Source organism: Myiozetetes cayanensis, unplaced genomic scaffold (assembly GCF_022539395.1).
Source record: "Myiozetetes cayanensis isolate MyiCay16 unplaced genomic scaffold, myiCay2020 scf19, whole genome shotgun sequence".
NCBI classification, from domain to species: domain Eukaryota; kingdom Metazoa; phylum Chordata; class Aves; order Passeriformes; family Tyrannidae; genus Myiozetetes; species Myiozetetes cayanensis.
This window is the reverse complement of record NW_026087400.1, coordinates 2,309,489-2,322,205: the sequence shown is the minus strand read 5'-3', so window position 1 is coordinate 2,322,205 and position 12,717 is coordinate 2,309,489. Positions and strand designations below refer to the sequence as shown.

At 43.8% G+C, this 12,717-nt stretch overlaps 1 protein-coding gene across 1 annotated transcript; it reads right to left on the bottom strand.

The window, feature by feature from the left end:
* Positions 1-2,301: 2,301 nt before the first annotated feature.
* On the bottom strand, positions 2,302-12,402 carry LOC126639199 (protein-glutamine gamma-glutamyltransferase E-like). The gene is made up of 13 exons (XM_050313825.1): positions 12,333-12,402; positions 11,036-11,203; positions 10,480-10,722; positions 9,818-9,936; positions 9,210-9,338; positions 8,090-8,267; positions 7,796-7,931; positions 7,024-7,127; positions 6,324-6,569; positions 5,071-5,376; positions 4,501-4,658; positions 4,154-4,287; positions 2,302-2,580 (listed from the first exon to the last, which is right to left on the bottom strand). The coding sequence occupies exons 1-13, from the start codon at positions 12,340-12,342 to the stop codon at positions 2,433-2,435; spliced, it is 2,079 nt and encodes a 692-aa protein (XP_050169782.1). The 5' UTR covers positions 12,343-12,402; the 3' UTR covers positions 2,302-2,432.
* Positions 12,403-12,717: the final 315 nt, after the last annotated feature.

The following is a 12,717-nucleotide window of genomic DNA, read 5'->3' as shown; positions in this document are numbered from 1 at the left end:
CTGCCTCAGTTGGTCTTTTCTTCTCTTTTCCTTAATTCATATTCCTTGGAAACCATAAGAGCCACAAGCCTCTGATGTTACCCGGCCTTCTCACACAGCCCCAGTGACAAACCGCATCGACCAGTTCTTAAGTTCAGGCGCTCGGTACTTACAGTGATTGCCTCAGACGTTACACATTGCTCCCACTGGCACTTGACTGTTTCCTTTCTTCTTCCTCGCTCCTCGCAGAGGTAATTAAATCCCAGAACACTTTTTCTGTCTTGGCTGCAACCACCTCCTTGGCCTCTGCAAGGCACGCCCACAGCCGCGCTCACCAAGCCACCAGAACCTCTCTCAGGCTGGCCTACATCCCAAACTGGCACCTGCTGATCGGTGCCTTCACCACAGCAAAGCACCAGCAGCTGCTGTTGTAATCCCTTTGGAATGCTGCAGTCATGGTTCCTGAGTGACTAACGACTGAATGTTGCCACAGGTGTTTTCCTACCTCAATTCCCCCCCCCCCCACCGCCCATCATCCAAAATGGTTCAGAATACTTTTGTTCCTCCTCAGAATGGCTCAAAATACCTTGTTTCTCCTTTTCCCCTTGTTACCAGAGTCTTGAAATTGCAGTGCAGTTTGCTAACTCCCAGGGGAAAAACGAATTCTTTGATTTCAGTCATCTCATGAATAATTTTGTCTGCTGCTCATACCCCCAGGGTAACCAAATTGCACCTTACACTTGTGTTATTGCTACCTTATTCTAGAAAGGGGGAGCAGCATCGCTTCCACAAAGTTGCAGAATGTGTTCTGTGGGTCTAAGTTGTGTCACTTTTAATCTGACACATTAGTTTATGTGCACCTGGAGCGTTGCAGGGAAAGGGTGTTGCCTTCCCTTTAACTCCCCCAGAGGTTTGGTTTAAAGGCTTCTCTCGTTTCTGTTGGTGCAGTTCACTTGACTTTAGCACAGTCTGGGTGTTTTCCCATACCTGAGATGTAAAAAGAAGTCATCAAGTGGATATTCACATTCTAAATCCAAGGCTGTGCTACAGACTGAACCTCTAAGGTGTTTTGCAGCACTCAAGAGAAGACCATCAAGGTGATCAGAGGGATGGAGCATCTCTCCTGTGAGGAAAGGCTGAGAGAGTTGGGAGTGTTCAGCCTTGAGAAGTGGAGACTTTAGGGTGGTCTCATTGCATCCTTCCAGTACCTGAAGGGTAACAAGAAAGATGGAGAGAGACTATTTACAAGTGTCCTGGCCTGTGACAAGGACAGCACAAGGGGGAACAGCTTCAAACCGAAAGAGAGTAAGTTTAGATTAGATATTAAGAAGAAATTCCTTACTGTGAGGGTGGTGAGACACTGTCACAGATTGCCCAGAGAAAGCTGAGGATGCCCCACCCCTGGAATTGTTCAAGGCCAGGTGGGATGGGGCTCTGAGCAACCTGGGCTAGTGGAAGGTGTCCCTGCCCATGGCAGAGGGGTGGAACTGAATTGTCTTTGAGGTCCCTTCCAACCCAAACCATTCTCTGAATCTGTGATTTACACAAGGAGAGCCTTGAGGAACACCAGGAGAAGAGAGGGGGCACCCCTGGGGGGGCTATTTGCACTCTGTAGCTCATCCCATGCCCAGTGTGGGCTCATCCTGACACTGTGTCTGGGTCACTGGTACCCTGTGTTGTGTGGTGGAGGGCTCAAGTTAATTTTACTAAACTTCAACTCTAAAAGATGACTTCCTGACACATAATCTGTAGTGAAGAATTCCTAGCTCTTCCCAAGTTAAAATATCCTTAGATTTGAGATAGCCCTCCCTTTGATTCCCAAAGAAGACTTCCAGCAAGTACAAAATATCAACATGCTAAAATATGTATGTTGAGCTGGGCAATTATCCCAATGTGTTTGCCAAATGGTTGTCAAATTGGACACCACCCAAATTCTTGTTGAACATTTCCTAGGCTTTATTCAGTCACTGTGATTTACCAAAAAAAAAAAGAAAGGAGTGGGGAGAATGTCAGTACAGGCTCTGTAGCAGAGAAGACAAAGCTAAATGACATAAATTGGGCAGCTCATCCTCACTGTGTTCTGGTACCACAGTTGCAGTAAGGAGAAACACTGCCTTGGAACTCCTAATGTATGAAGCTTTCAATATGTAAAAATGAGTTTATGAAGGTTTGTGCAGAGAAATCTGGAGCCAGGAGGAATTATTCACAAAGAAAGCCAGGCAGAAGTCAAACAGTCTCCAAATAACATGGACACTCACAACAGTAAATGAAGAATCAGCCATTCCTCAGTTTATTTAAAATTACAGTGTAAAATTGCAATGATATGATCTTGGTGATCCCCTTATCACAGGAAGTGAGGATCTGTTTTGCTAATTATCTCGTTGTTAAGTATCCAAGATTTCTTATCACATTCAATTTATACACACACAGACCATTCCTTGAATATCTTCATGTTAATGAGTCACATTCACCATCTTAAAGGTCTTGATATCTGGAAATTTATCACAGGAGAAATTAACAAGTAGATGTTTGGGACCCGCCTCAGAAGGGATGAGTTTGAACCTGGTACTGGATTTCTCGCTGGCTTTCAGTGGTGGTATGCTAAAAAAAAAAGGGAGAAATACAAGTTGAAAACAGGCTTGTGCATCATGCTTGAGTTTCTTACACCTTAAATAAGAATTCCTGTCAGTTCAATGCAAGGTGGCCACGGAGAGACCACACAGGACTTGGCTATCTGATAAGTATTTAAACCCTCAAATCCAGGCATTAAGATCTTCCATAAATTCATTATGCAGCGACCCAGATAAGCCCACAAAGGGGGACAAAATTAAATCCTACAAGATAAGACTCCACAGAACAAGAGGGTGTAACACACATCACTGAATTACTGAAACAGCACAATCTGAGACTGTGAGGAATGTTAATCCCAACTCCTGAATTAGAATAGATTACAGCACCCAGAAAACCTCAGTGTTTACGGAGCAGGATGTTCTGAATGGAAGTTCAGGTGTTCTACCCTGGTGTATCTTGTAATTCTTGGAAGCTCTTGTTTATGTTTTTCCCTTACCCTCTCATATTGCCTTGTTTTGCCCGAGGATAAAGTTGGATGGGAGAGACAACACGAGGTTATTGAATTCCCTCAGGAGAACATAAATTATGGGATGGACCGTTCCTAATTGGTTGTGTGCAAATGGCAATGTTGGGTTGCTGTGTATGTTTGTTTGTTTGTTTGTTTGTCTGTGTATTCAGTTAAAGAGCACGCTTCCCCATCCCAGGTGTTTTTCAGAAATAACTGCATTTGTGAGGATATGTTGAAATTTGTGTGGAATTTTGTGTTTGTGCAAAATGAGGGACAGTCTGAAAATTTAACCTTTCTGTTTAAGTTGTGAAATACTGAACAAAAAAGTGCAGGACAAGATGCAAAGTCACCAAAGCATAAAAATAGGAACCTGGGATCTTTAGTAAAAGGAACCCATTTTATTCCAGTCTTCTCAATCACTGTCTCAACATCATCAAATAGTTTCTTGACTCTGTTTACTAATCTCCTAAGATAATTCTTTTGTAGACTTCTGAAAGCAGAGCTTGAAAATTAGTGTGCCTGTAGCTCTTGTTTTGGAAAAAACTTTTTTTTTTTTTTTTTTTAATTAAAAACCACCACCCAGTCTTTTATTGTAATATTCACCATTTTTCCTGTTCTCTTCCTGCCTGCCTGAAAGTCCTGGTTAATATATGCTGTAATTTTGGGTGAGCATGGACAGAAACAGTCACATATCCTATTGCTGGCCCTTGGATCAGAGCAAGAAGGTTCAAGCTGTCTGGCCTACAGCAGCATAGGCAGTCTCAGCAAAATTTACAGCTTGGATAAGCCTGTTTATCTTTTTTTTTTTTTTTTTTTCTGGAACTGTGTTGACCTGCTAGATAGGCAGGAAAACAAGTTCTGCCCAATTATGGCAGCAATTATTTGACTCCCCAAACTGCGGAGCCAAAGCCCGGCTTAGATGAAGAGCTGGTTCATCCCTGTGTGCTTCATTACGAGGTGTCACACTGGCTGGCCTCCCAGCTTGCAGCAAGAAGAGGAGGATGTCTCATCCCACTGTTTGGTTCCAAGTCATCCGTGCCTAAATTCTTGCTCACGTGTCTCTAATAGCAGGAAGGAGGCATTTCTTGGACTTACCGTAACTCAAGGATTCCCGTCAGCAGGTCGCTGCCTTCGACCTGCAGCACGCAGCCCGTCACTTCTGTATCGATAGGATTGGTAAACACCACTTCCACATCCACTTCTTTATTCACTTTTGCTTCACCAAGTACCTGTGCAAAGAAAAGGCTTGTCAGGCCAGGCTCCCTGTGCTCTTTTCTATCCAGGCCTCCTCAGGCATCAGAAGAGGAGAGATAGTAAGAGATGCTGTGATGAACCATGGCAGAACGTGAGCAGAACATCTCTTTCAGGGAAGAAAGTACTCGTAAGAGCTGATTTTCCCTTTCCTGTGCCACTGCAGTTGGAGCAAAGGGACAGCAATTCACCTGTATGTCGATGGCAGGGTTGTCCAGGGCGATGTTTCTTTGCACAAGCACTTGAACCCCATCTTCGACGTGACATATAGCTGTGACCTGGATTGTTTTGTCTGTAGTTATCTGCTGCTGGTATTCATTATACTTTATCTTAATGGGAAATTGTTTTTCTGGAAGGAGGAAAAAAAAAAAGGAAGTGATACACACTTTTATAATCCCACAGAGTCTCATACCTAACGTTAGTGTTTCCCTTTTATGCTGTGTCTGGAACTAGGAGGACCTTCAGCCATCACTGCCAAACTCAATTCCTGCAAATCTATCAGTTTGCTCTAGAGAGGCAGTGATTTATTCAATGTTATCCCTTCTCCATTCACTACTCTTGCATTGCTTGGCTTGATTTCTTCCCAGTTGCTTTGGAAGATTCAACAGCTGGAGTTTAAAGAGTTTACCAGTGCCTCTCCATTTGCTATGGGACATGCTGGGATTGCAGCTTCTTAGAGCTCTTTTACCCAAGTTGAGCAGCTTCCAGTGCCCATTTACTGATAAAACAATTATGATTTTAAAAGTTGTTCGAAAAATTACCTTCCTTAGGAGACAGAGTGACAGACATGGAGTCCTTCCAGATCTCACGAACTGGTCTTCTGGTGTACAGAGTGCTCCATGCAGTCATTTTTACATGAACAGTCTTAGCATGAGACTGTAAATTTGCAAGAACCAGAAGTAGGTTGAGATCTTTGCCAACTTCCAGAGAGCCAGCCACCTTGAATTTCCCTGAGATGTCAGGCTTCTGCTCGATCTCCTCTTGTGTCGGTGCCGTAGGATCAAATTTATCCTCAAGTCCCAGCTTCTTACGGGCTTTTTTAAAAGTCTCTCTCTCTTTTGTAGAGCCTGTCAGAGAGAACCATGAAAATTGTCCTTAACATTCACCTCTTATGGCTGCTAGAGACAAGCTAGCAGAACGTGGTGTCTCTGCTTAGGAAGAGACCTTCTGTTTTCCACAGCCCTCCCTCATTTCCTGGATCTGCATCAGTGGTGTCGCTGTCCCTGGAATAGCATTTTTTTTGAACACAAAATCCTGAGTCCAAAGTTTCTCACTCTTCCCCCTTTCTATCCCCCTTTTTATGGCTGCAATGTTTAGGAATGTGAATTCTTAATTTGCTAATACAGAAAAGGCCCCCAAAGTAAGGGAGGGCTGATGGTACCGTGTGGTGTTTCTGGCTGGCAGCCAAACATCCACCCAGCACCTCAATCCCCATTTCCACAGGAGGGCAGAAAACAGAAGGGAGGTGAGGAGACTCAGGGATTGAGACAATGGCAGTTTACCAGGGAAAGAAAAACCGTGCCTGAACACAGGAAAAGAGGGATACAGTCATGAGCCCACCATCAGACCCAAAGGTCTGACAAGTTGTCAAGCTGTTTGATCTTTTGGAAGAGTTGATTTTCGTGGGCCTAAGCGCTGTTTTAGCTTAGGTTTCTGTAACAGGCCCTTCATCCTGCAGACAAATAACTGGGTTGTAGCCTAATTCTCACCAAGCAGAGGCAGGCAGTGCATGTCAGCAACAGGCAGATGGAGCAGTGAATGTTTTATTTGGAGATCCTTGGACTTGCCTTATTGAAATCCCATAAAGCAACTCCATGTCAGAACGGGCAAGGCAGTATTTTTTACTCTTTACCTTCACTTCCCTTTTCTGTTAGAACTGAATAAATAGAGTATAAATTTTGCTCCTACCTTGTAGGTGCACAGAATTGCCCACTAAGAGGCTCCTCACCCGAAGTTTATATGGCTGGGGGGATGAAGCAGCTGCGTAAACAGAAGAACCAGAGTTTTTATTTACCTTCTTCATATTTATAATCCCTGGTGACATCCACACGGTCATCTCTGCCGACAGCCTTCGTGCTGATGGATGCACCAATCTCAGTAGACTTGGACAATATTAATGTTTTCTTTCCAGTGGCTGAATCATAATTCCAGTACATGCAGTCTGCATTCACCTCTGCAAACACGAACGGGCAGTCGTACTCCAGATCCACCTCTCCTTCTTTGACGGCATTCCGGGAGGCAGGACCACACTGATAAATCCCTGCAGCATCCAGAAAAAAAGCACTGAGGCATCACCAAGTCTTTGACAGGAGGCACATTACTAGGCAGAGGTTTATCGGTGATTCCTGAATGTCCCATTCAAGCCCTTTTATCCACACAGACCCTCAGGCCAGGCAAGTCATCAGTGCATCTTCTGTTTATTCTGAATGTACACTTGATTTATTTTATGTTACCCCTTATTTTTCAATAGCTCTTGATGCCTATATTGAAAATATGGGAATTAATGTGGAAAAACTGCTCTTAGAAGCCCAGTTTCTTTCTTGGCATCCACAGATGATCTGAAGCTTTTCTAATGCAAGAGATAAAAGGATTCTCTTCTGCAACCATCTCTTAGCAGGATAAGAAATTACTTTCACAATTTTTTTTTCTTTTCCTTTTCTCTAAAAGTGAATTTGCAATTTTTCAACATTATTCCAGAAATAAAACTTGTGTACCTCCACTTTCTTCCTGGGGAGTTGCATCCAGAATTTGCCATCCACTGTATGAGGGGCCCAAGTCCTTGCGTGTGAACCAGCTTTCATTCCAGACATGGAAATTCCTACATGCAAAAACGAGCAAAGTAAGCTACCAGTATGTGTTTGTGAATTCCTCTTCACATCATTTAATCAGCCATCTTAGTTAAATGGATTAAATGCCTCAATTTGCACAGTTTCTTATCTGAGACTCACCACTTGCACTCTGACCCTGCCTATGTTATCTAGATAACTTCTGCTCTTTGCTGACTGCAAACCTGTTTGAGCTGCATTTGATGCTTAATAGCAGCAGCAGATAAATTATATTTCACATGAAATTATGTCAGTGGAAGAAAAAAAACCTGCAGCAAAGCTGGTTTTGCTGAACTTTTACAGTTTAACATGAGCTGTTTTTGAAGAATAGTTTCAAACTAAGTGAAGTCTCCACCATTTGATGTTTCCAGTGCAATACTGCAATTATCTGTGGCGTCATAACTGTAACTTTGCCTGCTCTGGCTTCAATTAGCTGTTGCAATTCATGTCACAATTCTCTGTTTAACTGAGAAAGAGTGAAAACACCGACTTTTGTAGCACTATTTTGTATTTTTTTTAATTGATCCTGTGTGTGTGTGTGTAGTTGTTTTTAAGGCAATTTTTAAGAAGAAGGTAAAGCATTTGTCATTAGAATCTCTGCTCTGCACCTGAAGACATTATAGGCATTGGATAAGTCCTACTATTAAATATTGAGCCTTACCATATGCTGTCAGCTCCCCTCTCCAAATGATTTCCCTCTGCATCATAAAACTCATCCACACGCAGATTTCCATCTGCATCGTGGGCAGAGCTGAAGTTCGTGATTGTCCGAGTGGGAATCCCCAGACATCTAAGTACTGAAGGGTGAATAGGAAACCTTAGTCAGAAACCAGGATTTCTGGCAATTTCGTATCACACAGTAGTGGTTTGAAATAATTCCATGCAGGAAGTATTTCTGATCCTTATTTTAATGCAACCTCTGCCATGTCAGTTAAGGGCGTGACACAAAACATACCTGTAGTCAGCACTGCTGCAAAAACCCAACACTGTCCATATTTTACAGGTTTGAATCCTGAGTTCTTCCAGCTTTGCAGGATTTCACCACTTCCAGTCCAGCTGGTCGGATTTTTCCCACCCTCATAAGTTCCACTCCAGTTTCCTAGCACCACCCCTTGGTCATCATTGGCGTTGACCTGAAAAGGCATTCACTGTATTTATGATGAGGTAAATTAAGAGTTTACAGCCTGTCTGAAAGGGGCCTGGGAGTTACAGCAAATGCCATATTGGATTTGAGCCAACACCATAAAGGGAAAGCCCGTGCTGGGCTGCACTGGGAAAAGGATCACCAGGAGGTTGAGGGAAGCTGTTCACACCCTTTAATTACCCCTGGCGAGGCTGGGCCAGCAATCCTGTCTCTAGTTTCAGGTCCCTGGGTTCAACGGGATGTTGAGACACTGAAGAGGGCTCAGGAGGGAGGGTTACCAAGGTGGTCAGGGCACCTGGAACACAAAATCTACAGGGAGAGGTTGGGAGCACCGGGCTGGTTCAGTCTGGTTAAGAGGATAGGGGAAATGTAAAACCGGGTTACAAATGGAACACACCAAATGTGTGTTCTTACTAATCTTCCTCTTATATAACAAAGGCAATAGCAGAAAGTTGTGGCTTGGGAAAATCATATTTGACATAAGAGGAAAAATTCCTCACTAAGAGGGCAGTACAGCTGTGGACTGGTCACCCAGAGAGGCCAGGACACCTCCTCCCTCGGAGACTTTCCAAGCAGCCTCACAAGCCCATGGCTGAGCTGGTCTGGGAGCACTGTAGTTCCACTTTAAATGGGCAACTGGACTAAAGACCTTCGGGACCCTCAACATGCCACCCCACATCTTATATTTTAGGTTTGACTGCTGGACATCGAAGTCACATGTAACAGAAATACTCTAGATGAGGTCAATCCAGCAGGCTCAGACCAGATGACCACCCAGGTGTTTTCTCAGGCCTGTATTTCACCACCCACCCTGTCTGGTGCATACAGACAGCGGCCTAAAATTGTCTGAGAAATGTCTTTATGTTTGCTTTCACTGAACTCCTTCAAAAAGGGCGGTTAGTGGTTTGGACTTTGGGAACACGGTCCTTACCATGGCACTGAGGACACGGCCCAGGTACCTGGGGTCGTGCCGGTGAGACACATCAGTGACGGGATCCTGACGGTAGTACAAGCTCCGATCCATTATGGAAAGGCAGATGTCGAGGGTATCCCCCTGAAACTGTGGCACAGAAATAAATCAGTGGTTTGGAAGCACAGATTACTCAGAGCCATATAAGCATTGAATGTCGGGCGTTTTTTTTTTTTAATCACCAAGTGAAGTGCTGTAGCTCAGCCAGGAATTTCTGTATTAAAACGTGGCCACAGTAAACTCTGAAGGTCAGAACTCACAGAGCTTGGAATCTGTGGGCTTTAGGCCAGGGCTTTGCCTCTCCTACAGTATTTTACTACTGTAATGCTACTTAGTGTCTTAGCAAAGACACAGAGGTTTGTGCTGGCTGCACCCCCAAGGCAGAGCACTGATGAATCAATTAAAGATCCTCATTAATCAATGTTAACAGGGCTCGGCACAAGTTCTGATTTCAACACCAGACTCCTGCTCTTCAGAGAGGTGTGCAACGAACTGGAAAAGGCAAATGAGCCAGTTCATGCAAAGACCAGAACACAAAACAATGCCTGGTGTCTCGGCGCCACGTTTACCTGCCCGAAGTTCCATCCAAAGCCGCTGATGTGATTTTTATTGCCTGCAAAAATGATGCCAAATTCTTCTAGCACATATTCCTCACACTCAGCCTTGCTAGGCAGGAACACATCATCACCTGAAAAAGCAACACAGAGGTATGTACAACCACAGCAGGCAAAATAAAGCAAAACTTCAGGAGTCTTGGTCTCCATCTATAAGAATGCTTGCAGATATCTACCCTTTGCTGTTCTTGCTGTTATAAAGAGATAACGGAACTCATGATTTTCTACAGCTGGAGAAAAAGGTGGCTGGTGTTGGAGGGAAGATGGAGGTATGACACTGTCAAATCTGTGAGAAGATTGTAAATATGACTCTTTCCTTGCTTCTACAGAGGGCAGACACTCTATTCTAAACTTGTGCAGAAGCAGAACTGTCAAAAGCAGAACTTAATCTTTTAGGGCAAGGAGCTGTTCAGTAAGTGCATGACATGGAGATGATTTTATCGACCAGAAGGTTCTAAGAAACTGTTAAATGTTTTTTGTTTTGTTTTGTTTTTTTCATTAATACTCTGTGTGGTCAATGCTCAGCCCCTGTGTTAAGATATAGATCAAATGCTGCAAATATTAACGAAGCTACAAGAAACTTAATTCTTTCAGGGGAAATTTGACACGTTTCATACCTGAAGACCAGGGGTTGAAAAGCAGAACAAAAGTGCCAAGTTTTGCTGTTGAGGGGCTGTCACTTGCAGTGCTCTGAACACTCAGCCTGTAACGTCCAATGATGGCGTTGTGTGGGCTGGAGATGGAGATGCTCACAGAGTTGGAACTGCTGGACTGTCGAACTGCACTCCAGCCCTCTGAGCTCGCTGTGCTGGAGGTACCAAATGTGGCCAGAGTCTTAGTTGCCTTTGAGGGTTTTGGACCTTTTAAGGAAAAAACAAACAAACATTTTTTTTCTTTTCCCCACTTCCCTGAAATAGAGATTTAGCCATCAACACACCCAGCAGGGATGAAACCCTCCCCTCAGATGAATTTGTGCATTGTATTGGAAAGTGAAGGAAGCTGTGACTGCTCACTGAGACAGAGGTAACACAACAAGCACCTCAAACAGTTCCATGACTGTGTGAACCAGCACGTTGTCTCTGAGGGGTGATCTTGCTGCTCTCTAGTGTGGGCCAGGCCAAAAGAACATCCTGAGGCAGAATTACTCTCTCTGAAGGAAGCTGGGAGCCATACCTGTTTCTGCAATGAATGTTAAGTTTTGCTCAGGATGTTCTGTTCCATTGAAGGTGATAGTGAAGGCCTGTCCTCTCCTCACAACCAGTTCATCACCAGAAAATTTACTTGTGTGGTGTTCTCTTGCGTTTTCTTTCAGGTGCCAGTTGATACTCGGCTGCGTTGCAGCTGTGGAAAAGTGAGAAGAGCAAGAAAACTTGAGGGTTCATCCAAAGAGGAAGAAGCACAAACACACTCTGAAGAAGTGCTTATTACTTTCTACAGGTAACTGGTACCCGTTTGTGAGGTTTCCACCAAATCCAGAACATTTTTTTTAAATATTTTTTCTTACTCTTCATTATTTTTATTATTCTTCATTCCCTCTCCCCCTGCAAAGAGGGAGAATAGGAAAGCGTAGGAGTGTGGTCCTTAGTAGTGGAACATAGTTGTCCTGTGCCATTATTGAGTAAAAGAATCATTACCCCGTGCTCAACCAGATTTATTAGTGTAAGGAATTTTGTATAGCAGGATCATAAGGTTATCAAGTTTAGACAAGCCTTGAAATAATTCCATTAGTTGTCTTAGCAATGTAGTCACAGTTCAAATGGGGAGGAACCCATTTTTTTACAGTGTTGACTCAAGCAGCACATACTACTTAAAAAAAAAATAATCTTCAGAAACTTAGCAGTGAAGCACATCTATTGCAGAACCAGCTGAGGGCTCAGAGAGATCTGCCTTTAGAAAGGCAGGAGTTGGAAAAGCAACATGGGACCATTTGTAATAAACTGGTCAGTTTGCACATGTAGAAACATCAGCATGTGAGCAAAAAAAAAAAACCACCCCACCACTGCAACAATCCAACCAAAAACCAAAACCCTAAATTGTTGTATCCTGTCTGTCTTAACTACAAGCTCAGCCTTCTCGCTGTAGCCTTCCTCAGAATGATACATTCCTGAAGTTCTGCTTTGCTTCTTTCTCTTATGCCAGGCTGCTCAGTCTCTCATTTGCACTTGCCTGACAACTTCAAGTACAACTGCAGACTTTCCCCTTCCTTCCCATCTGCAAAATGCAATGTAGTTATACCCATTAATACACCTGTTTGCCCGACTCTCACTTTTCCCACACAAACCGCGGGCGGAAAAAATGCAATTCTGGTGAAAATCCTCTCAGTGGAAGAATTTTCCCTTCCTATCCTTTCTCGGGTCAAAGCTCCCTAGAGCAGCAGTGATTTCTGAGAGCCCATGGCAGAGCTGCAGATGCTGGGTGGGTGTCAGGGAAGAACGAGCAGCGCCACGGAAGGGGCTCTGTCCTTGCTCACCTTGGCCCATTTCTGAGCGGTGTGTCCTCTGTGAGCAACTTCTGAAACTTCCCTCTGAATGGCCCTCCTCTCTTTCTCTTGGCTGAAGGAATTGCTGCTGCCTTTCCCTTCTTTAAGGTTTGTTTGCAATATTTCCTGTGGGGGTGGAGCCTTTGCCCCCAGCCCTGATCTGACCAGCGGGGCTTGAGGATTCATCTTCCATTCGTTTCTCACTCTCACAACCTGACCTTGTGTCCTTCCAACTTGATATCTGAAGCTTGGACAATATTTATCCCTAAAAGTCTGGCCGCTTGTTAAGAGTTTCTTAATGTATTTAAAGCTAGAAGAATTTCAACATTTAGTTGCTTTTCGTTATAATGATAAAATTACAGGAATAGCAGAACTC

Bases quoted from the DNA above. Each gene is read 5' to 3' on its own strand.
- LOC126639199 (XM_050313825.1), bottom strand. The intron at 7,128-7,795 runs GTAAGGCTCAAT...TTTTGCATGTAG, and splicing joins AGGGGAGCTGACAGCATATG to GAATTTCCATGTCTGGAATG. The intron at 4,659-5,070 runs GTAATTTTTCGA...TCCTCCTTCCAG, and splicing joins CACTCTGTCTCCTAAGGAAG to AAAAACAATTTCCCATTAAG.